Below are 24,692 nucleotides of genomic sequence, written 5' to 3'. Positions count from 1 at the left end.
GGGGGCCTTCGAGGGCGTGTACTCCCCTCAGTGTCTGGCAGTCACTGCAGAGTCCAGGTCTCCACCCCTCATCTTGCCCAAAACACACTGCTCTGGTGTGGACTGCTCTGTGCCTGCAGTGTCCTGACCCTTTTGCTCTTGGGGCCTGTTATGCATCTGTGGAGGCTCAGCTCCAACATCAAGCCCATAAGACCTGGTATCAGTTGTCCTCGGGCTGGGGCTGCCCCCTTTTCCCTCTGGGTCCACCCTCTGCCTTTGTATCTACTGGCCATCCTATCTACTTCTGCCCATGTGACCCATCAGATGGAGAGCTCCTTGAGGGTCTGACTGCTCCTCCTCCCCGTTGTCACCTGAGGGCACACAGCAGGGTCCAATCAATGCACGTCTGCTCCATAACCTGCAGCCGCCTCTGGGTCCCACACACTCACTGTTCCCTCATGCATTCATTCTATTGGCTGCTGCACAGGGTGGGCTCTGGGCTTCCCTATTGGACCCAAGCTCCGGGTTCCTGCCTTGGCCGGGTGGGTGCCCCTGCATACTGACTGATGCCCAGCCCTGGGTGGTACCCCAACCCCTCACGGTCTCCAGCTTGGCCCCGTGCTGGTGGATGACAGCAAGCAGCAGCTCAGCGGCTGCCTGCACACGGAAGGGACTGGAGGAGCCCAGGCCACTGATGGCCGTCCAGATGAGGTCCGTCACCTCTGCCATCAAAAGATGCCTCATGAGCTCCTGTGGGAATGGAGAGGCCATCACCTGGGCCCTGTGTCTGGGCACCTGCTTCCCCCACTCTGCCTTTACCTTTGTCCTTTGTCTAGCCCCCACACCAGACATTTGCAGTTAACTGCTTCCACAATCTGCCCGCACCAACTATAACCCAGGGCACAGGAATGGAGAGCAGATCTCCTCCCCTCCTCTGCCTGCCTTTGCCCCCTTGAGCATCATCATCCGCTGGCCTCAGCCCAGAGGGGTGCTCCCCACGGCCAGGCTCCAGTTCTCAGAGAGAAACTGAACTTCAGAGCTGTGGAGGACCTCTGAGGTCACCTGGACCAAGTCCCGGGCCTAGCGAGGTGTACGGGCCACCCTCAGTTAGCTACAGGGTGGGGATGGTAGGGCCAGGCTGGGTCTGGAACCCAAGCCCATGTAGAGCCTCAAGATCCAGCTCTGCTGGCCACCTGTGTTCTCCCAGAGCTCCTCTAAAGGTCGAGGAGGATGGGCTTACCTCTGCAAGCAGACTATGACTGCTGCTCAGAGGGATGAAGGGGCTCTCAGGGAAATGCAAGGTGGAAAGTATGATCCCTGCTCCATAGCCTCCTGGAAGGTCGAGCTGGGTCAGGTCACTGCACAGGCAGAACCTTCTAGAATGACTTAGAACATCGCTACTCAACATAGTAGCCACCAGCCACCCATAGCTAATTAAATCTATGATATATTCAAATCTATCTAAATTTAAACTATTAAAATCAATCTTCAATTCCTTAGTAGCACCACACACATTTCAGGTGCTCACTAGCTATATGTGGCCAGTGGCTGTCTTGGACAGCACAAGCATAGAACATGTCCAATCTCCCAGAAGGCTCGGGTGGGAATGGTGATTAGACTCTGAGAGTCATAGGATATACAGCCTCAGGGTTGACAAAGACTTTGAGGTATCATGCTTTTAATTAGGGCATACATGTGAGGCGGAGGTAGCAGAGGGTAGAGGAAGTGGTGGTGATGAGGATGGTGTGGGGTCATAGCAATGGTGGTGGTGGTAGTGATGGTGGTGATAATGGTGATAATGGTGATAATGGTGATGGTGATGATGGTGGTGATGATGGTGATTATGGTGATGGTGATGATGGTGCTGGTGGTGGTGATGGTGATGATATTGATAATGGTGATGGTGATGATGGTGATGATGGTGGTGATGATGGTGCTGGTGGTGGTGATGGTGATATTGGTGATAATGGTGATAATGGTGATGGTGATGATGATGGTGGTGGTGGTGATAATGGTGATGATACTGATAATGGTGATGGTGATGATGGTGATGATGGTGGTGATGGTGATGGTGGAGACTCTACCCTCCTTGCCCTGCCTCTGTCCTGGCTCAGGTTCTCTGGTATAAACTGCAGTCAAGCCAGATTTTCCTCCCTCTGGCATGGACAACTAACATGTTAGCCTCAGGCCTTTGGATTTTCTGTACTAAAACGATGGGCCTCCGTGCTCAGATAGCTCATGACAGCTGCTGAGAGCACGAGTTCTGGACTAAGCCCTGCTGGGTGCTGAGCGCCCCAGGTGCCCCTTCTTCATCTGGTTCAACCTGGATGGTGTTTATTAGAGGTCAGCCCCACCCACAGGCCTCAGTGAGACCCCAACTTCGACCTGAAGGGTTCAGGGTCTAATAGGACTCACAATGGTGCCAGTTCCAGTGGTCTTTGTAAGCAGGGTTCAATCCCAATGTGGACAACAAGTCACCTGCTCACGGACTTCCTGAAGGAGCCTCTGAGGCCCTGCCCAGTCAATGCCAGCACCCTGCTCACACCTATGCCTCAGGATGCGTGTCTTCTGAGGACAGTACAGTTCAAATGGTGACAGGAGGGAACATTGGAACAGACCAGGGAAGATGTGTGGACTCTGAGAAGGACCATGGCGGGCCGAGAAGCCCACTATGGCAGGCGTCGATGCAGCGGGTTCTACTTCAGCAGCACAGGACACAGGGTGAGTCCCCCACTCCGCTCCCACCAGACACTGGTCCACTCTACATGCCCCTATGCTGCAAGACCTGCCCAGACTCCAGGGCTCTGACCTTGAGGGCTTGGGAGCTGTCCAGGTGGAAGATGCCATCCTTTGGGGATGCCAGCTCCTGGGGGTCCAGGGGAGTGGCTTTCTGGTCTCCGCTGCTCCAGAGGGGGGCTCCGTCTGCACTGGGCTGGGAGAACTCCTTGGGGGTCAGTGATTCCACCTGCAAAGGTTCTCCTGCTGGCCAGGAGCAGAGCAGGGTCAGGTAGGGCAAAGGGGGGCCCAGGCCTAGGTTGCACAGGGTGGGAGTTAGGGTGGGCTTGTTACACGTGAAGGGGGCCAGGCCTGTCACCTGGGTTTGGAGGTGGGGGCAAGGGCATTCCAGGGCTATGGCTGGGATCAGGGTTGGGTGTGGGGTAGATAGGGGAAGAGGGTGAGTTCAGAGTGCTGCTGTGAGTCCACTGAGCCCGTGGTTGGGGTGGAATTGGTGTGCCTTGGTGGCCCGTGTAGGCTCACCTTTTTGGCGCATCAGGAGCTGGTAGAGATGGCCCACCCCTTCCAGGCTGGTGCGCTGGGTGGCCCTATCCGGGTCCTGGCACAGAATCCCCAGCATGCCCACTAGCTGCCCGATGCGTTTGAAGCCCTCCTTTGGCTGTGTCGAGAGTGCGGGGGAACCACTGAAGGCAGGACCCAGCCACTGAGTCCCCAGTCGGCCATGCAGGCATGCCAGCCCAGCCAGAGGGTCAGAAGGATCCCCTTGGACTGCGGCCAGGCAGGCTAGGGAACAGGCAAAATAAAGGGGCTGCCAGAAATCTTAGCCATCAAGAGAGACAAGATGTTAAAGTCATAGTGAAAAATCAGAGTGAACACAAAGAACACAGTGTGACGACCTCAAGGGAAGGCAGGATCTGACCCTGTCGGACCCCAGTCCCGGTCCTGGTTCCCACGAAACTTCATTGACAACAACAGGCGGCCAGCCCGTGGACGTCGTCACATTAATCACGTAGCCCATCAATCACATTAAAGTAGAGCTAATCCTGATTGTGGAGTCTCGCACTCCTGGAGGGCCCACTTGCCTTGCCCTGGGGTCAGTCCTGTGGGGTGAACTTGGGTTTTGAGCAAACTGAAGCCACTTCAACCCCCTCCTCTAGGACTGCAGTGACCTTTCCCTGGTGGCACAACACTTGCCCCCTGCAGTCTCCCTGCCTTGGGGTGGGCAGCAGCCTCCTGAGGTTCCCAGCCTCCTAACGTTAATGCTGACTCTGGGGTACAGGCAGAAGCTCCAACCTCAGGTGTGTCAACTTCACTCGTCCCCAGATCCCAGGGACCACCAAAGGGTGGAGGCCCCCTGGATGAACGCAGTGGTGTGGGGGCGTTCCACGCTACACCCGAGCCCCCTGCAGGCGCAGGCTTGGAGTTCACCAGGCTTTTCACAACCTGCAGCTCCAAAGAGCAGCCACTTCCACTCATTTCACAGGTGAGGAGTGAAGGTCAGGCCTCAGAGGGCATGGACAGGAGTGGCCTCTGGGCCCGGGTCAGTGTCCTCTGGGTTCAGAGCCCAGCGGAGCAACCTTGCCCAGGGCCCCTTTTCCCCAGCCTGTTTCTTCAAGGATAAAGGGGACATTGCCTGGGCTGCCCGCTGTCATTGGGCACCGTGGGGGTTTGGAGATGACGCGCTGGCCAGGAGGTATGGGTGTGGACCCTTGAGACCTGCCAGAGATCCCCTGCAGGTTGCAGGGTCCCTGGGCTCTGGAGCGGGGCGTCCGGGACCAGAGGCCCAGCTGCAGAGGGCATTTGGGACCTGGTACTCACATCTAGGCAGAGCTGGTGGTTCAGGAATTTGAGGAGCGTCGCGCAGCTGTGCACAGCCCGCTGTCGCTCATGCGCCTTCTCTGAAGCCAGCCAGACATACAGGTGCTGCGGAATGGGCGGGGTCAAGGGCCGATCTGCAGCCCGGAGGAGGACCCCGCCCACCACCGGACGTGGCCTCACCCGGGCTCAGGCCCCGCCCTCAGCCCTCGCCCTCGGCTGGACCCCTAGGGGCTCAGTCTTTCCCAGACCTCCGCAGAGCCTCGCCAGTCCTTTGGCTCCTAGGACCCTCGCCCTGGGAGTGGTCATTTTCCCTCGCGGGAAGCCCTCGGGGCTCCTGTTTCTTAACCTGCTGTGTGCCCCAACCCCTTTCTAGAGCCTGCTGTCCCACGCTTGGGCTGTGAGCGGAGATCACAGCGGGTGCTGGGCATCTGGGCACAGCTACGGCTGTGCTGGCTGGTCTTGAGCCACATGGGCCTGTCTGGTGAGGCGCAGTGTGCTGAGTCGGAGCTCTGAAGAGGGTGAGGAGACGGGGCCACACAGCAATGGCCTGGGGAAGCTTTATGACTTCTGCTGGTGGCAGCCCCCAGCCCTCTGGCACACCCAGGGGATGTCATGCTACTTGCTGGGCAGGCGGCACCTCCTCCCACCTACCTCTCACTCCTGCCTTCTGCCTGTGCTTCCAGGCTGGGAGACCCTGTTCACCTCTACCCCAGCTTCTTGCCCAGGCCCCAGTCCTGAGGGTGCTGCCCTGCTGACCTGACCCTCGCTGACCCCACCTTACTGCCCGCTCCCCACCGTGAGAAAGCCTCCACTGACCAGCTGAGCACATCATGCCCCTCCTGTGCCCCTGTGCCCTCTGCTTGGGTCCCTTTCCTGGCCAGGGACTCCTAGTCCTCATTCAGTGCTCCTTGGTGAAGGCCCACTGGTCCCGACCTCTGATCATTTGGGCCAGCCCCACCCCTGGGTTGTCACTGTCCCTTGACTGGTCTCCCTCTTGACCAGGCAGGACTCCTGGAGGGCAAGTGCAGGTGGGAGCCAGGATGAGGCCAGGGGAAGTTCCCTGGGGGTGCATTTCCTCCCAGACCCCACCCCAGGCTATCCCGGCTGCTCCTCCCTCCCCTCCACGTGATGCCCGAGTGTGGGTAGCCCCCGCCATCCAGGCCCGCTTCCTCCGAGCTGCCCTCCTCGGAGCTCCCAGCCCAGGTCTGCCCAGGCAGCTCACCGATAGTAGAAAGTGCAGCTCCTCGGCCGTGGGGCTCTGGGTGATGAAACTCTGCAACACGCAGTCCAGTGCCTCTGTGGTCTGACTGTACAGGAGCTGCATGCGAGGGGAGGCGTGGAGGGCCCAGGCCTGCCAGCCCCTGGGGCCCCGCTGCCTGCATATGCCCAGACCTGGTGGTGGCCAGGTGGCCGAGCAATGGCCGGAGTCCCCCTGCAGGGGCAGCCTCTATTTAATAGAACCGAGGAAGGGGTGGTGAGGGGGCCGGGTGCTGAGCCGTCCTAGAGCAACCCTCCAGCTTGGTGGGCGAGGCCTGAGGCAGCATGGCCAGGCTAAGTAACTATGTGGTGAGACCCAGCCTGTCCCTCGGGGAAGGCTGCTCCGGGCGTTGTAGGCCTTGGTGGCTGAGTTGGGACTCTTGGGCTCCTGCAAGGCTGGGGAGCTCATCCTTTAGAGAGAGGCAATCTCCCTTCCTAACTCCACCATGGCGCTGGCCATCGGGGCCCTGCAGCGGGGTCAGTGCTGGAGTAGTCAGCCTCCTCCATGCTGGTCTCAGGATCATCAGGGAAGCTGTCATATCACTATTACAGGGTTCCCCCCCATAGCCACACACACCCAGTATCTCGTTTCAGTCGCTTGGGTTGAAGACCACCAGTTCTATTATCCCATTTCACAGGTGGTAAAATGGAGGCCTAGTGCAGTTAGGAGGCTGCCAGGAGCCCCAGGGACCCTCTTCCCCAGCCTATCTGCTGGGCCTGCCATTGCAAGGGCCTCACCTGTATGTTGGGTGGCTCCAGAAAGAGGCAGGTGTGCTTCTCCAGGGCATCCAGAAGCGGCAGAGAGAACACGCTGCGGAGGCAGGTGGAGAGGAGCCGTGATTTCCTGTTCAGGTCCATGGGTGGTCTCAGCCTACTGTTGGGAGACAGAGGGCAAGAGCCTGAGGAGCCCTCAGGGAGCCCGGAGCAGCTGCCCCTCGTGGGACAAGGGATCCCCTGGATCTCCTCCGACACTGTGGACCTTATAGCTTTCTGCCTCTAACAGAGACTTGTGCACACCTGCCGCCCTGGTCCCTTGCTGGTCCTCTAGCCACCCAGGCGCGTGCCAGCCACAGGGCCATTGCACTTGCTGTCCGGCAGCCATGTGCAGGGCTCTCTCACCCCCGCGGGGCTTTGCTCAGGTCTCTTCTGGGCAGCCGCATGCAGCCTCAGGCTGTGTCCTGGAGGCTGAAGAGCCCCTGGCTCGCTGGATGCTCAGGCAAGTCAGTCGATCATTGGCCCAGCGTTGAGGCGCAGCCCTCAGCCCGAGGATTGGACCCCCTCCCCGTCCGCACTTTGTCAGCGGACATGGTGGTCTGGGTACTGACGGTCCGTCCCCAAGGGTACGCTCTCAGGGACAGGGGCGCTCCCTGCTGACTCAGCTCCCTGCTGTTCCCAGAGCCCAGACCGTGCCCGAGGCACATGAGGGGCTCATGCTCACAGGAGGCTGTGCACAAGGGCTTGAGAGTCAGGCAGCCCGTGGAGGTGGCTGAAATCCCGCCTCGCGGGGACGTCCCCCGGCTCCACCTTCCACCTTTCCCGGGGGCCGTTTGGGCCACCTGGTGCCTGACTGTCCCTGCAGCCCAGAGCAGGCAGCTCTGGATTCCTCGGGTCCCACTTCCTAAGCATCTCCACCCAGTCAGGACAGGGACACCAGGTGCACCCTCGCCCACCTGTGGGTGGGGCACTCAGTGGGGATCTGCCTTGCTGGTCCTGGACCCCGAGCTCCCGGACTCTGCCTGGACCCTTTCCTGGAGGCTGGCTGGGTCTAGGCTGCTTCCTTTGGCACTCCCTTGCCTTCTAGGTCCTGTCCACCCTGGGGTCTTGCCTGAATAGGAGCTGTGACTGTGAGTATCTGGGGGTCAGCTCCCCCAGGGAGTGGCTGTGCCCAGAGCAGATGCCCCAGCCTGTGTGGGCCGCCCCCTCCACGGCCTGCACTGGCTCAGGCCCAGGCAGGACCAAGGCCAGGCGGGAGCTGCAGGGCTGGGAGCCTACCAGAGGCTGCAGACGATGTTGAGGGCCTGCCGTCTGCTCTCCGTATACAGCGCGTCCTGGGGTTCCTTCTCCATCAAGACCTGCAAGTCTCCAGGTGAGGCCCGAGCACGTGGGTGAGGCCTGCCCGCCTTTGACACCAGGTCCCTGCTCAGCCTCCGTGCTCAGTGCCTGAGTTCCATGTCCCTGGCCCTCACCAGGGCATGGAGCACGGTGACTGAATGCCACTGCCTGTGGCACGTGTGTCACATGGAGCCAGGTGGGCAGGACCAGGTGGGCAGGACCAGGTGGACAGAGCTAGGAGGGCAGGGCCAGGTGGGTAGAGCCAGGTGGACACAGCCAGGTAGACAGGGCCAGGTGGGCAGGACCAGGTGGGCAGGACCAGGTGGACAGAGCTAGGCGGGCAGGGCCAGTTGGGTAGAGCCAGGTGGACAGAGCCAGGTAGACAGGGCCAGGTGGGCAGAGCTAGGTGGGTAGGACCAGGTGGACAGAGCTAGGAGGACAGGACCAGGTGGGCAGAGCTAGGTGGGCAGAGCCAGGTGGGCAGAGCTAAGTGGGCAGGGCCAGTGGGTAGAACCAGGTGGACACAGCCAGGTAGACAGGGCCAGGTGGACAGAGCTAGGAGGGCAAGGCCAGGTGGGTAGGGCCAGGTGGACAGGGCTAGGTGGGCAGGGCCAGGCAGGTAGAGCCAGGTGGAAGGGCTAGGTGGGCAGGGCCAGGTGGGCAGAGCTCGCTGTCTGAGCATGGCAGCAGGGGAGCTGGGCTGTCCTCCTTGTGCCACGGTGGGTTCTTGCCCTGGCGCCACTGCCCTGTTACGTGTGCATGTCCCCTGCTGCCCTGGAGGCTCCATGGGACCCCGGGGACTGGTTTGGGCCCCAGCAGGTCAGCTGGTGCAGAATGGATGGGGCTGGCCCTTTTGGGCTTTGGTGGTGCCGCCTGCATGGGGCTGTGCCTGGCCAACTCCGGGTCTCTGTAAGAGCAGGTGACGGGGACGTGGAGTGTTTCCGGGTGTAAAAGCCTGTGCGGGCTTGAACGTGCTCTGGAGACCCGCCCCCACGCTTCTCCGGCAGTGGCTGCGGGCGCTGGTCTGAGGGAGGCCTCTGCCAGGGCCTGGTACGCACCACCAGACACTCGAGCAGCTCCGAGGTCTGGGAGAACTCGTAGCTGTGTGCACCCTCGTTCCGGCTGATGGCCCCCATCAGCATCAGGGTGGCAGTGAGGAAGCTCTGCTTCAGGTTCTCATCCTGCATGGGACCAGGCCCAGGACAAAGGGGACGGGTCAGGAAGAGGGCCCAGGAGCATGCCGGAGTCAGCAAGGGGAGAGGCCCATGTCTTAGAGGCCATGAAGTCCCTGCTAAAAGGGTGAAGCAGAGGCCACCAGCTGGGTGCCACATGGGGTTGTCTCTGGGAGGGGGCTGTGATTTTGTGTAAGAAAGTGAGTGAGGTGACAACATTTGAACCAGGACGGGGCCTGTGGGAGGTTCTGGGTCATGGTGGCCACCCAGTGGACACCTGGGCACTGCGGCCTAGTTGGAGGCCTTTGGTACAGAGCAGAGGGAGAGATGTTGCCCTGGCCTCTCCACATGCCCCACCCCCAAAGTAGCCGAGGGAGTGGGTGGGCTCTTTCCCAGAGTGTGGAGGATGGTGGAGGAGGAGCGGGGACGGCAGCCAGGGGCAGGGCCTGGCGGGAATTCCCGATTCTTGGCCTGGGAAGGCCCAGCGAGCAGCCCTGCCCATACCCAGGAGCTGTAGCGGAAGTAGAAGATCATCCGGGACAAGATGTTGTCCACCCACGGGAGGATGTGGGCCTTGGCGCTGGCCGCCACCTGACCGTAGGCGAGCAGGATGGTGCTGCTGGCCCACTTCCAGCGCAGGTCCTCTGAGCTCGGGCCCTGGCACGTGGGGGAAGATAGGGTGCTCAGGCCGCTGGGCCTCTCCTCTGGGCAGGTGCTGAGGAGGGACCCCGCCCAGCAGGCTGGGGAAGCAGCTATCCTGAGGGTGGTGGGCTTCTGCCTATCTCGGGAAGACAGGGAACGTGGAATGGTCTGGAGGCTGCGCCGCATGAGGCCACCGAGGCTGCACGCAGGCGGTTTGGCTCTGCTGGAAGCGGCCAGAGTCCAGGCCCTCATCGTGTCCCTCTGTGGTGGCCCCTTCCTCTCCCCAGGAGCCCAGGGCCTGCCCCTCCTCCTGCTGGATGGGGCTGCGTCTAGCACGCTGCAGCCCCGGGCTGCGGGGGCCTGGAGGGTCTGCCTAACCAAAGAACGGAGCATGGTGCGTGGCTCTTCCTCTGGTGAGACCCAGAAAGTGCCCCGCGGGCCCCTCCTGGGCGTCACCTGAGGACCCTTGGGAGCCCCTGCTCTCAGTGCTTCTCTGAGGGCTGGAGACAAGGCTCCAGTCTACTCTGCCACTTGCCAGCTGAGGACCCCAAAGAGGCCGCTGGCCTTCGCTGGGCTGCCCGGGGTAACTGAGCAGACCCGAGGGAGTGGAGGCCCCTCCCCACCTTTTCCCGAGGGCTGCCCTGGGAACAGGTCATGGGGTGTGGTGAGGACAGGCAGGTGCTGCAGGCCACTTTCCTGGGCCGTCCCTGCCTGCCTCTCAGCCTCAAGCTGGCAGCCACTGCCACAGCACGGCTGGGCGTGGCATTGCTTGAGTGCCCGTGGTGTGCCGGGTGCCAGGCTGCCTGTCCCTCAGCTCATCTCCCCCCAGGCCAGGTAGGGAGGGACGGTGTTCAGGAGGAGGAAGCTGAGGCCCAGGGGTTCATGCTGGAGGTGGGACTGGAGTCAGGCCCACGCTCCTGGCCCTGCCATGCCCCAGGAGCCCCTGCTTGGAGGCTTTGGCCTTCGCAGAGAGTGGAGGCTCATGGCCCCACCCTGTGCCGAGGCCCGAGCTGGTACCTTCAGGGAGAAGCTGTGCAGGCTCCACTTGATGGGCCCACTCCGCCCAAACTGGTCCAGGATGGCCCAGACGTCATTCAGGTGGCGGCTGGCGGCCAGCCCCACAGTTAGTGCAATGCCCTGTGGAGGGGGGACCCCGACGTCACAGGACGAGAACCGGCCCCTCCCCTGGCCCACGGGAACAGGACGGGACTCATCGCGATCACAGGGCATCCTGTTCCCAGCTGCATGCGCTTCAGAACACGTGACTTGGCCTGACCTCTGGGGACATCTCTGAAGGGTCTGGCCGGTGGAATGAAGGGAGGTGGGAGGCAGAGGGGAGCCCTGGAGACGGTGTCCCTCCTGCCAACTCTCAGTAGGCCTGACGGGCGGGAACGAAGAGACAGAGATGTGTGGGCTGAAGGAAGAGAACCCCAGCTGTGAGCAAGATCAGGGCTTGGCCCAGGACTGGGTCAGGGCTCAGCCTGCCCAGCTCTCAGGGCTAAGCCTGTGACAGGGTCCAGGACTCAGTGCAGGCAGGGCCACGGCAGCTGCGAACAGTTCAGTGTGAGAGCAAGGTCAGGGTTTCAGCAGGGTGGTGGCTCAGCCAGCAGGCGGCCTGGGTCCTCACCTCCCTCTGCTTGGGCCACTGGTGGGAGGTCTCCAGGAGGGACTGTAGGTGTGTCCTGACCGTGGCGCTGTCCTCCTCAGCCTGGAGGATCATCCCGTAGTAGGTGAACAGGAAGGTCTGGAGGAGAGGGTGCACCCTATCTGGACTGGACCCGCCTGGCCGACTGCCTCCTCCACTGAGCAGCCTCCCTGGCATGCCGCTGCCTCTACAGAGCCCTCGCCATGTGACCTGGGGCTGCCCACCCCTGCCTGGCACTGCAGCAGGATGAGGCATTTAGTCCTGCTGCCCAGGCCTGTCCCCGTTTCTTTGCATTCACCAGTTTCCTTGGAGGACCTGTGTGTCCAGTGGACAGTGCCTGTGTGGTGGGGGTGGGGCTTCCTGGGGGAGCAGGGCCCACCTTCTCTGGTAGCTGTTCCTGCTGGGTCCGGCTGGGCTTGGTGAGGGCCCATAGCAGCTCCTTGGACCACACATCTGTGTTCAGGAACGGGACCGACTTGACAGCTATCTGTGAGCAGACAGGGTGGGCAGGGCTAGATTTTCCTTCCCTCTGAGAGCTGGGGCTCTGCCAGCCTGCCCAGCCCGCCGGCAGCCCTAAGCTCCAAAACCCTAAAGACACTGCCATGAGATTAGTCTTGCCATCCCGAGAGCTGGGCGATTAGATCTGCAGGTTGTTTTTTTTTTTCCTTAAAGATTTTGGAAATATTAATAAAAAATTAATATCAACATCAATTAAAGCTTAAAATATCATACGTTTCCCCCAATAACTCTAGTTTTAGGAATTTATCCTGAAGACGTAATTTGCCATCCAGTGAGCACATGGGGAAATAAATGTCTTGTTGGGCAGAAGATAAGCTTAGAGCGCCCCCTGCAGGTGAGCTCTCCTCAGCCCTCGCTGGTGTGGATCCTTTGATCCCTGAAATGGAGATTGCTCCCCACTAGTGGTAGAATCTTGCTCCACTTCTGGCTCACTTGCTGGATGCAGGGGTGCAGCATATCCTGGGTGGCTGTTATGGTTGAGGTATGCGGTATCCCCCAAAAGCTCACATGAGAGACAGTGCAAGAAAGTCCAGGGGGGAAATGATTAGGTCACCACAGCCACAACATAATCGGGGGCTGATCCAGTGATGTGGACTAGCTGGTGGTAGCTGCAGCCGGCCCAGTGTGGCTGGAGGAGTAGGTCACTGACGTGGGGTTTATATTTTACCCCTGGTGAGCACAGCTCTGGCTCAGCTTCCTGGTTGCCACGCTCTGAGCCTCTTCCCTCCACCACATGTCTTTCCACCATGATGTTCTGCCTCCCCTTGGGTCCAGAGCAGTGGAGTCAGCTGACCGTGGACTGAACCTCTGAAACCATGAGATGAAATAAACTTTCCCTCTTCTAAGTTTTTCTTGTCGGGTCTTCTGTTCACAGTGATGCAAAAGCTGACTGAAACATGGCTCTCTTGCCTGTACGACAGGTGACTACAAAATATTTAGGAGACTCTGGCCACTGGGAAGTCCTCGGGTTCCACAGAAGTGCCAGGGGCTCCTGTCAGCACTACTTTCTATACATCTACTACTGTAAGTACCAACACCCAGGTCCTTGTCTACAATTTAAGTTCTGAAACTCGGAAACCATGCCCACCCCAGAGCTCTGCAGTAACTTCACTGGGTGGCAAAAACTGACCCAAACTGATGCAACATGATTCTCAGGAGTCAATGTGAGTATTTGTCATCTTTGTGGCACAGATCTCAATGTATCTGATCTTCATCGGCCCCAGACCCTGCTCTGGGTATCTATGGAATATACAGAATGGACACTGAAAAATCTGAAATGTTCTGAATTTTGAAATACATCTGTTCCCAAGCTTTTTAATTTTTAATATTTTTAAGTATTTGAAAAATCAAGTCTTTCTTGAATTGCAGTAAAATGCACCGGTCTTCAGTGCAAGGCTTGAGGGATCTGAGCAAACAGACCCATGTCATTTGCATGCCATTGAGATGTGGGGCCTGTGCTTCCAACCCGGAGAGCCCACTGGTGCTCCTTCCTAGGAAATCTCTATCACCACCAGTTTTTGACTTGTCCCACTCAGATCAGTCTTCCCTTTTCTGGAAAAAAGGAATCGTATCTATTCTGTTTTGATTTTCAGCTTTTCCCTGCTTCTGCTTGGTCTGGGTGTGACGCGCTCTTTCCTCCCGGTTTCCCCTGGTGGATGCTCAGGTGGCTGCTTTCAGATTTCTGAGTGGGGTGTTGCTCCACCCCCCAGGTTGCCTGGGCTTAGAGGCTGCACCAAGTAAGGCTGCAGGAACTTCCTGCGATGAGGAAATCTGTGTACCAGGCCTCCCCATTTATTGGGTACAATTCCTACAAGTGGACTTGCTGAGTGATGGATGCCAGGTTCCTAAAGAGACAGCACCATGGCCCAGGCCCACCGCAGGGTTCCGGCCACCCTGTTCTTGCCAGCATGGGTGACCTCATGTTTTTGTTTGAACTCTCCAGGGTGTGTGACAACTGCCGGCTCCCCGAGGACCACGCTGTGCATCGTTCCTTTGTCAGGGTCATTCTGTGGCTTCCTTTGGGAAGCACCTGTTTGAATCTTGCCCATTTAAAGAGCTGAGCGGTGGGCTTTCTTCCTGCCGAGTTGCAGATGATCTTCCCCTCTCTGCGCAGTCCCTTGTTGGATGTGCCTCTGTGCGTATTTCCCCCATGTCGGTGGTCCCCCTTTGCTTTTCTTAGTGGTATTGTTGATAAGCGGAAGTTTCTATGGTAATGAAATCCAACTTGTCAATTCTTTATATTACTGCTTTCTGAATCACAGGACATATTTACCTACCCCTTGTTGGCAAGGTTTATTCTCCTGTTTTCTTCTAGATACTTTTTAGTTTGGGTTTTACATTTAGATGTTGGTTCCAATTAATTTTTGAAAGTGGTTTAAGGAAGGCAATAAAGTTCATTTTGCCCTCATAAACAGGCAACTGGTCTTGACCCTTGTTCAAGACTTCCCTTTCCTTGTTGAACTGATTTGGCACCCTTAAAAGCCACCGGAGTGTGAGCGTGGTTTTACATGGATTTCCCATGTTATTTATTTGTTTCACCTGAGCCAGTGTCTCACCTTTCTCGTTCCTGTGCCTTAGAGCAAATGATTTTTTACTATGGTTTTAGTCTTTTACAAAATCTGGAAATCAAGCAGTGGGATTCTTGTAACTTTGTTTTTTGAAATGATTATTTTGGCTACTCTAGGTCCTTTGAAATTTCCACATAAAAATTTAACCTACAGATTATATTTAATTCTACAACAAAGCCTTTGGAACTTTTATTGGCTTTTTAAAAATTAATTTTTCATATCAATTTTGGGAGACTTGAGATCTTAACATTACTTTTCTTATTCATGAGCACCATACATCTCCATTAAAAACTTACTTTCTGTAATACTTTGTCAAGATCTTGCACATATTTTGTTAAACTTATATTTCAGTCTTTCATATCTTTTGTGCTGCTGTGCCATTTAAAAAAATCCATTTCCAATTATTTGTTTCGAATAAATTGCAAATTCAATTGACTTCTGTATGTTAATCTTATATCCTGAGATGTTGCTAAATTCAATTATAAGTAATTGTCAGTTATTTTAGAGTCTGTAAGATTTTCTGTGTGTGCAACCATGTTTGTCTGGAAAGCAAGACAGTTTTACCCTTTCAATTGCAATCTGTACGTCTTCTCTTCTTTTTCTTACCTTATTGCATTGGTTAGCAACTGCAGTGCAACGCTGATGATGTGGAGACACTGGACATCTTTGCCCTCTTCCTCCTGATCTTAGCAGGGAAATGTCAGTCTTTGTCAGGAAGTGCGTTTGCTATAGATTTAGAAGCCTTTTCAAGTTGGGTGATTTATTTTTACTCATGGTTCATTGAGAGCTTTTTAACCATGTCAAATGCTTTTTCTTCATAATTCTTCATATGATCATGATTTTTCTAGTTTATTCTGTGGATATTTTGAATTACATTTATTGTTTTTAAAACATTAAGTTGACCTTGTGTCTCTCAAATAAACCCTGCTTGATCATGGTGTGTTATCCTTTTATTCAGTATGTTAATGTTTTGTTAAAGGCTTTGTATATATTTTCTTGGAAAATGGTCTGTAGTTTTATTTCTTATGTCTTTGGTTTCAGTATTGTGGATTTGCTAGCTTCATGGAATGACTTGGGAAGAGTTCCTTCTTCCTCTATTTCCTTGAAATAATTTGTGTAGAATTGGTATTATTTTTTTCTTAACTACTGATAGAATTCACCAAGGAAGTGTCTGGGCTGGGAGTTTTCTTTGTGGGAATGAAACAAAGGGGAGACCTGAAAAAAACTATCGGCTCTTAGTTCCTGAGTGGACCCTCTGGACTTCACCTCCTCATAGTCACTTGCTTTTAGTTGATTCTAGATGACATCTCTGATGTGAGGGTCATGATGTAACAGTTGTGAAGTTCGATCCAGTTGCTTTCCCCATGCTTCATCCCATAAATAGCCCCAAACCCTATCATCAGGTGGGTGACTTTCAGACTTGCTCTCCCATCTCCAGGCTCCTGGCTGCCTGGTGAATAAACTCTTTCTCTTTAGTAATATTCTTCAGTGTTTGACACAGTGCATGTAAGGCAACGTGGGTGTGGCTTGGTAACTGGAAGGTTTTAAATTATAACACCAGTTTATTTAGTACATATAGGACTACACAGATTTTCTGTTTCTTCTAATGTCTATTTGGTAATTTGTATTTTTCAGGGAATTTGTCAGTTTCATCTAATTGGTCTAATTTACTGGAAACTTATTTCATTATTGTCCTCGAATATCTGAAGGGTTTATGATGTTCCTTATTTTATTCTGAAACTGACATTATGTGATTTTTCTCTTGATCAGTCTATTGAGGCAGTTATTAATTTGTTGATCTTTTTGATGAACTTATTATTGGTTTTATTTGCTCTCTGTTGTTTGACCTCTTTTTAGTTCTTTAATTTATGGTTTAGTTTTATTATTTTCTCCCTTCCACTTACTTTGGGTTTAATTTGCTTTTTTGGTAGTTTGTTAAAATGAAGATTTAAATAATTAATTTTATATCTTTCTTCTATTCTAATATAGGCTTTAAAATATAAATTTCCTTCAAAGCATGGCTTTTTGTCATATTTCACAAATGTTCCTGTGTTGTGTTTTCATTATCATTTAGTTAAAAATATTTTCTAGTTTTCTTGCAATTTGTCCTTTGACCTGTGGATTATTTAGAAATGTGTTGTTTAATTTCTAAGCATTTGGAGTTTTTCCAGATACCTTTTAGTATTGACCTCTAATTTATGTTTTGGTCCAAGAAAGTACTGTTTGATTTCAGTCCTTTTAAATTCATTGAAACTTGATATATGCCCAGCGTGTGGCTGGCTGGGTGGATGTTCTATGTGCTTTTGAAAGGAATGTCAATTAGATCAATTCGGTTAATTGTGTTGTCCAGGTCCTCTGCTTCCCTAGTGACTTTCTGTGTTCTGTTCCATCAATCACTTGCGTTCGGCTGCTGTGACAGGCTCCCTGTGTGGGCCCCGTGGAGACGCCTCGTGGTGATTAGTGCCCAGTCTTCCCAGCCGTCCTTTGAGCAGGGACTTCTGCCCCACCTGAGGAACAGAGAGGCCAAGGCGGCCCCCGGCCGTGCCGCTGTGGTTGGTTGAACATGAGCCCAGTCCTGCCCTGGCCCTGCTCTCGTGCGTGAGAGGTGGGGCTGCCCTGACGCCACCTCTTGGCGGTGACACCCTCGGTGCCCCCCAGTCTGTTTTCCCCTTTCAGCTCTGGCCGCTGCCTCCTCTCTGATCCCTGCCCCATCGTGGATCCAGCTCCTGGGACGAGTGGAGGGCCTGCGGGTGCCCACGCCTGCCAGGCACCTGGGGGCTGAGGCTCCGTCCCAACTCTGGCCAAGCCCTCCCTGCCCCGGTCGGTCTTCATTTGCTCATCTGTGAAGTGGGGACCTCCCCGGCACCTGCTCCTCCCTGTTCCCCTCGGTCCCTCCCCCGCCCCTCCCCCTCCCTCCCCCTCTGGGACGACAGCTGTGCCCTCCACCTACCCTCCACCTTGCCCGGCTGCCCCTCCTGCTGGTGTCCCCACCAGGCCCAGGCCCAGTCAGGCTCCCGCCTACCTGGGCCAGCAGCTCTTCCCAGCGCGCCCTGTCTTCTTTGTTCAGAAGCTCCTCTGTGGGAAGGAGGGTGGGCTGCAGGTCTGGGCTCCTGGCCAGGGCTGGCCCCTGGCCCTGTGTCCTCCAGACACTGCCTGAGTCAGGGGGACACTGTCCTGCCTCTGCCTGACCTGGCTCCAGGGAATGGGGGAGGCAACAGCAGGGACATGAGCCAGAACTAGAAATGGTCAGTGTTCAGAGAGCTGGAATCATGGCCCTGGCTCCTTGCTGTGCGACCTCACACAGGCCATGTCCTTCTCTGAGCCTCAGGCTCTGTGGGGACTGGAGGGACTCCTCTGAGCAGGGTCTTTTAGGGTATGAAGTTCCTTCAAGAGTGGGAAAATAAGACTCAGGGAGTCCTGTGAGGTTTTGAAAATACCACCTCAGGGGTAGGGGCTGCTTCGGAGGCTCCTCAGGTGCACAGGGACCTCCAGAGACCTTGCAGTTCTAGAGTGGGAGCACAAGGCCAGGCCAAGCTGGTCCTGCCTGGTCCCAGGCCTGGTCCCGGGAGCCTCGTGTCTCCTCCCTGCTGCCCGGGACCCTTGCACAACTGGCTCTCCTCCAATTCCTCACTTGAGTCGTGGCTCACACCAGTGCCTCCTGGGTGCTGGGGCACAGCGCCTGGTGCCACCCACCTGGGCCTACCTCACTGTCACAGGGTCGCTGTGCCTCCCCTCAGATCTGCCTCCACACCCCGCCCACCCCGCCCCTCCTGCAGTCAGGACGTACTGTGGGAGGACAGGACGCCCATCACATAGAGGAGGCTGCGGTGCGGGAAGACGCCCGTCAGGAGCTCCGTCTCCAGGTGCTGGGCCACCTCCAGCCACGAGTGCCGGCAGAGGGCCACCAGCACGTCACTGGCTGCATTCTGGTATATGTCTTCCAGCTCCTGGGTGGGGAGGGCGGGAAGTCAGGCCAGGCTGCAGAGAGCCTGGCATCACCTGGGGTCTGTCTGATAGACAGGGCAGCTCTTATCAAACCATTTTTGGGAATAGAAACTGGAGGCCGACAATAGCCAAGGTAATCCTTAGCAAGAAGAGTGAAGCAGGGGGCATCACAATCCAGACCTCAAACTATACTACCGACCTATAGTGATAAAAACAGCACGGTACTGGCACCAAAACAGACAAGAAGACCAATGGTACAGAATAGAAGACACAGAGACACACCCACATAAGTACAGTTGTCTCACACTAGACGAAGGCACCAAAAACATACACTGGAGAAAAAAGAGCCTCTTCAACAAATGGTGCTGGGAAAACTGGAAATCCACGTGTAGCAGAATGAAATTAGACCCCTATCCCTCACCCTGCACAAAACTCAACTCAAAGTGAATCAAGGATTAGGCATTAGAAGAGAGACCCTGTGCCTAATAGAAGAAAAAGTAGGCCCAACTCTCCAACATGTTGGCCTAGGACCTGACTTCCTTAACAAGAGTCCTAAAGCACAAAAAGTAAAATCAAGAATCAATAAATGGGATGCTATCAAATTAGAAATCTTCACAGCAAAGAAAACAAGAATGTGAAGAGAGAGCCTACAGAGTGGGAGAAAATCTTTACCACGTGCACCTCAGATACAGCACTAATCTCCAAGATATATAAAGAACCCAAAAAACTTAACACCCAAAAAAAAAAAAAACCCAGTTGATAAAGAGCTAAGGAACTGACCAGACACTTCACAGAAGAAGAAATATAGTCGATCAAGAAACATGAACAAATGTTCATCATCTCTAGCGATTAGAGAGATGCAAATCCAAAACCACACTGAGGGGCTGGGGCTGGGGCTCAGTGGCAGAGCACTTGCCTTGCATGTGTGAGTCACTGGCTCAATCCTCAGCATCACGTCAAAATAAACAAAGAAATAAAGGTCCACCTACAACTGCAAAAAAAAATTAAAAAAAAAAAAAAAAAAAAAGACACTGAGATTTCATCTCACCCCAGTCAGAATGGCAATCATTAAGATTACAAGTAACAACAAATGTTGGCGAGGATGTGGGGAAAAGGCACACTCATACGCTGCTGGTGGGAATGAAGATTGGTGCAGCCACTCTGGAAAGCAGTATGGAGATTCCTCAGAAAACTTGCAATGGAACCACCATTTGACCCAGCTATTTCACATATACCCAAAGGACTTAAAATCAGCAAACTACAGTGATGTAGCAGCTCAATTCACAATAGCTAAGCTATGGAACCAACCTAGGTGCCTTTCAACAGATGAATGGATAAAGAAAATGTGGTACATATACACAATGGAATATTATTCAGCCATAAAGAAGAATGAAATTATTGCATTTGCCAGTAAATGGATGGAACTGGAGACAATCATGCTAAGTGAAATAAGTCAATCTCCAAAACCAAAGGCCAAATGTTCTCTCTGATTTGCAGATGCTGACTCAATAGATGTGGGGGAATGGAGATGCACTGGATTGGATGGGGAGGGGGTATGGGAATGAGTAGGACATCACTTTCCTATGTTCTTGTATGAATCCCTGACCAGTGAAACTCCACGTCATGTACAATTACAAAGATGGGAAGTCAGACTCCATGCGTGCGTGCTATGTCAAGATACACTCTACTGTCACGTATAACTAAAAAGAACGAATTAAGAAAAAGAAGAAAGGGGAGGCTCTGGGAATGGAGGCGAGCCGCCTGCACAGGCTCTGGACTCTGGGGCGCCCCCGGCCCTCGGAGCCTGGAGTGAGCAGTGCTGCCTGCAGGGGTCCAGTCCCACTTGCCCTCTGTCCAAGTCCTAGCCTGTTTCTAAGGCCCACTCCCAGGCATGTGAGGACAGTGTCACATCCTGTCACTGTCACATGAGTCCAGAACCCAGGCTGAGCTCCTGCCAGACTCTCCGCCTGCAGAGCGGGCCTGTGGACTGCTGCAGGCCCCCGGGCTGCCGAGGCCAGCCTCAGGCAGAAAGGAGCCGCGGTGCCCTGGAGCCGCTCTGGGTGCTCCGCTGGCTGTGGGCTCTTCAGGCCTCACCCCTGCGCCGGGCTGCGGGATTCTGCTCGCCTGCCTTCTGCAGCGGCTTTGGTGTGAGGCAGGGGCAGTGGAGACCCTGCCTTTGGTGGCATCTGAAGGCCAAGGCGTCCGAGGTGCGCCCCCTGCCCTCCTGCCGGGCCGTCTGGAGCAGCCTGGGAAACCCAGAGGCCATTGCAGTTCATGGAAAGCGCGGGCTTCCAGGGCTTCCCGTTCAGAGGGCGGAGTGGGTCTGACTGCTTCCAAACAAAACAGAACTCATTTAAAACGACGTGCAGGAGGTGACAGCCACCGCGCTCTGGGAGCTGCACGCAGACAGACAAGGGCACTGAGGTCCAGGAGCTCGGCCAGCAGCAGGAGCGGCCAGGAGCCCAGCCCCGCCTTGCACAGACCCGGGCCAGGCGTGCAGTGGGGCTGCACTCTGGCGCAAAGAGCCGCGAGTGCCCAAGGGAAGCAGGCCACGCAGAGGGACTGGCGCCAGGGAGCCTCTGGACCTCCGTGGCCACACAGAGGGTTGGAGGACGAAGGGACCACCATGTACAGTCCAGGCCAAAAGGGACACAGAGGTTTCTAGAAACACGCAGCTCATGGTTTACCTCTCAAGTATCTTTCTGAGGAAGCGGCTGGAGCTGAAGTCCCCTACTGAGGACCCGGGGAATGTGGTGGCTCAGAACGCGTTACGTCCACGCACGGGGTGGCAGAATAGTGATCATAATGCGCCCGTGAGAAATAAGTTTGAAAGGTCGCCACCGGAACAGTTAAAGGCATTTGTAAGAAGTGACATGTATCTTTGCCCGTAGAAACGGATTTGGTCTACGGTGGGGGAGAGTGAGCTGGGGAGGAGGGAGATGTGGGCAGCAGGAAGGAGCGTCCCCTCACCTGGAAGGGCGACGGGAGTCCCAGGGAAAGCAGACCCCAGGACGATGCCCAGCACTGCCCCAGAAGGGGTCTTGTCCATCTGAGGCCAGACCCTGGCCTGAGCTGTCCTGCATGTGCGGGGTCCTCCTGCTGCCTCAGCACTTTATGATGACCGGAGCCACGTACTTCTAAGCAGACCCCGCACGCCACAGGAGCAAGGTCGCTCGCACACGCGTACGTGTGAACATTTAAAAGAGGAGAACCGGGTGGACGCGGCCCTGGGCCTACTTCACCCCGTCCTTCCTGCGTGCTTCTCACGGCTGCCAGGACGCAGCTACTGTCTACTCTGGGCTTTTAGGGCGGGCCGTTCCCACACTCAGCCTCTCTCTGTCCTTTGAAATGGCCATAAGCTCCTCTTCAGAGGCGTCTCAAGCCTGTCTCCAGACCGTGCTGCCTCTGACGGCTCTTCCCTGTGGCCTCTCCGTGAGTCTGCAGGACAGCCAGTCCTCCACATCCCGGAGGAGGGCCCAGGTCTCATGGCACTTACGTTACCCTTCCCCTCGCCATGACCTGGCCTGTCCCGTTCCCTTCGTGGCCTGGGGTCGCCTTGCGTTGCCCTTACGTCCGCAGGCCTGCAGGCATGGTTCCCGCCTGGCCAGGCCTCCTGGGGCCCTGCGTAGCCCACGCACCTCAGGCCCCTGGGTTTGGGAGTCGTGTTGAACACCATTGCCCAGTGGTGGTGGCCACCTGTGCCGTGGGCACAACACCTGGGGTGAGGGCCTAGTCGTGGCTTGGGCAGTGCCTGGCCTTGCCGGCTGTCACTCTTCTCTGGCCACCACTCATCTTGTGTGTGAGAGGACCCCACCATGAGGTAGCCACCGAGGGACGGTCAGGGAGGTGGTGGACAGGGCATCTCAGAGCCCAGCTCAAGAAGAGACCTCCAAAGGAAGAAAGCGGAGCTGCCGTCTCGCTGCCTCAGCCCTAGACTGCACGGGCGTGTCCCTCTGAAGGGCCAGTGGTGAGAGCGCAGGACGGGACAGACACTGTCTGGAGGGTCACAAGACCCAGTCCACCGCGTCACTGGGATCCCGGGGAGCCTGGGGCATCCCCAAAGCCCCTGGGGCGACCCATTTGCGGGGGAGGGAGACCCACCGTGGACTTGGTCATGTTCTCCAGGGCCAGCTTCATGAAGCGCCTCTTCCAGGTCTGCTCCAGGGTGTCACTGACTCCAATGACATTCTTCAGGACCTGGAACAGCCGGAACTTGTGCCGGCTGGAGAGCTGCGGAAGCAGAGGGGAGGCTGGACGACGGGGCCTGGTCAAGCTTGAGATGCTAGCAGCAGCACACGGGGAGGGAGGCAGAGGGAAGGGCCAGGCCTGGCTGCGAGCCGCCCTGCCCTCAGCAACTCTCTAGGAAATGCCGGCTGCGTGCAGGCCCCGAACCGAGGGCCGCGGGAGGAAATCGCCCCATCCTTAGGGAATTGCTATGGGATGAAAATAAACTCCGTCTTCAATGTCAGAGCATCCATTGATGTGCTAGGGCAGATCCCCAGCCCCTGCCTGGCCCCTCCGTCCATCTCTGCCCCCACTGGTTCTCTGACTCAGGCAGAGAACCCTTCACTAGGCCTTAGCTCCCCCACCCGCAGGGCCCAGAGATCTGCCCCACAGGAGTGTTCTGGGGGTGACACGCGTCCATTTCCTCCTCCCTCCTCAGCCCCTTCAGCGAAGGAGGACGCTGAGACTTGCCACGAATGAGGCGGCCCCTCTACGTAGGATGAGAGTGTGAGCCCACCTTGGTCTAGCCACCCCGACCTGCCTGCCCCAGGGGCCCAAGCGTGCCCACCTCTGGGTTGTCTGTGAAGTAGTCATGGATGGTTTCCATCACCAGGTTGGGGGACCCCTCAGCCATGTTCTTGACCTTCTTGATGATGTACTTCAGGTGCAGGGGGTCGGAGCTGTTGATGTCCCGGAGCATCTTGAAGCAGATGGCTGAAGTTGGCGAGAAGGGTGTGAGGGCGGGTGGGCCCTGGGCTCACCGCGTGGCAGCAGGGCTGGCTGGGCAGGGGAAGTAGGTCTGGGGACGCGGGAGGAGCTGCAAGCCAGGAAGACGCCATGCACTGGGAGGTACTGGGCCTCCCAGCCTGCGTCCCCTTGTGCACTCATGCGTACTGCCACCGTTCACTGACCCGCCCGCCCTTCCATCCACTCACCCATCATCCACTTATCTGCCCATCTACCCACGTGTTCATCCCTATGTTTATCCATCGACCCATCTGTCTATCCTGTACACTCATCTACCCGTGCACCCACTCACGTGCCCGTGAACGCACCCTCTGCCCACTGTTCATCCACACACAAATGGACCCGTCCATCCGTCCATCTACCCGTCTATCTTAAACTCATTCCTCCGTCCTTCTCTCCTTCTGTCCATCCAGTCACCCAGCTGGGTGTTTGAGACCGAGGGGAAGACATCCCAGGGAGAGGGCCGGGCCACGCCGAGGTTCTGGGGTGTGAAGGGGACGGGAGGGGAAGGGGCGTTGGGTGCACCAGAGGCTTGAGGAAGCCAAGGGCAGGAGCAGGCTCCCTGCCGAGAGCGCGAGTGTGCAGCCCCTTGCCGTCTGAGACTCTGGAGAGGACTCCCTCCAGCCCTCACCCTCAGGCCAGCTTCCAGTGGAGGGATGTGGTGGGGCTGGCTGGACAGCGACCCCGGCTGTGGACCCCCCGCCGCCCGGCCCTGGCCGAGTCCCAGGGCTGGTGATCACCCGCATTGTAGGCCTCCTCCATGAACATCCTGTGCTCCTGGGGCAGCAGCGCCGCCTCACTGCTCCTGGACTTGCAGAGCAGGATCGTGGTGTGCTGTGCCTGCTGACCCCTGCCGGCATGGTCCTGAGGGGCCTTCCTGCAAGCTGGCTCCTTTGTGGGTCTTGAGACGTGGGAGGAGATTCTGGAATGGAAGGGGACCTGGGCTGAGCAGCTGTGCCCACGCGTGTGCCCACGCGTGTGCTCACGCTGCAAGTGAGTCGACGCCGGCACGGCCGAGTCGGGTCTTCCCCTGTGTCTTTCCTTGCATTCAGTGGCCTGGCTGAGCTCTGGGAGGAGGTGGAGGCTTGAGGCCTCAGGACACTATTGGTAAACAGAGTCACCGGTGGGCCTGGGGGGGGTCTGGCTTCCTGGCAGTTTCTAGTGACAGAAAGGCTGGTGGATGTGGGAGGGTTCGGGCGTCCCACCCCCAGCTCTGGCTCTGCACTGACTTGGGTGACCGGTCTCTTCAGGATGGACGGGAGACTTCCCCGGTAGCCGTTCTCCCCGCTGAGGACTCTGAGGTGAGGGGAGCTTTATGGTGGGTGAGCAGGAGCGAGGGCAGACGTGGGCCCCTTCAGGCTGGTGTTTATCTCTCCTCCTCGCCCCCTG

At 56.4% G+C, this 24,692-nt stretch overlaps 1 protein-coding gene across 1 annotated transcript in view; it reads right to left on the bottom strand.

The window, feature by feature from the left end:
• LOC124959439 (maestro heat-like repeat family member 5) overlaps positions 1-24,692 on the bottom strand; it is a 68,639-nt gene that overhangs the window by 25,823 nt on the left and 18,124 nt on the right. Inside the window, exons 3-19 of the mRNA XM_047517900.1 lie at positions 24,044-24,225; positions 23,125-23,270; positions 22,434-22,562; positions 18,175-18,334; positions 17,410-17,462; positions 11,681-11,788; positions 11,284-11,400; positions 10,674-10,793; positions 9,519-9,671; positions 8,901-9,023; positions 7,783-7,862; positions 6,482-6,664; positions 5,756-5,894; positions 4,534-4,638; positions 3,238-3,373; positions 2,789-2,961; positions 580-729 (exon numbers count right to left, since the gene is read on the bottom strand). Of these exons, the coding sequence (XP_047373856.1) occupies positions 580-729; positions 2,789-2,961; positions 3,238-3,373; positions 4,534-4,638; positions 5,756-5,894; positions 6,482-6,664; positions 7,783-7,862; positions 8,901-9,023; positions 9,519-9,671; positions 10,674-10,793; positions 11,284-11,400; positions 11,681-11,788; positions 17,410-17,462; positions 18,175-18,334; positions 22,434-22,562; positions 23,125-23,270; positions 24,044-24,225 (2,257 nt within the window). The remainder of the gene's footprint in view (positions 1-579; positions 730-2,788; positions 2,962-3,237; positions 3,374-4,533; positions 4,639-5,755; positions 5,895-6,481; positions 6,665-7,782; positions 7,863-8,900; positions 9,024-9,518; positions 9,672-10,673; positions 10,794-11,283; positions 11,401-11,680; positions 11,789-17,409; positions 17,463-18,174; positions 18,335-22,433; positions 22,563-23,124; positions 23,271-24,043; positions 24,226-24,692) is intronic.

This window comes from Sciurus carolinensis, chromosome 1 (assembly GCF_902686445.1).
Source record: "Sciurus carolinensis chromosome 1, mSciCar1.2, whole genome shotgun sequence".
NCBI lineage: Eukaryota > Metazoa > Chordata > Mammalia > Rodentia > Sciuridae > Sciurus > Sciurus carolinensis.
Note: the sequence above shows the minus strand (reverse complement) of the source record. Positions and strands in the feature narration are given on the sequence as shown.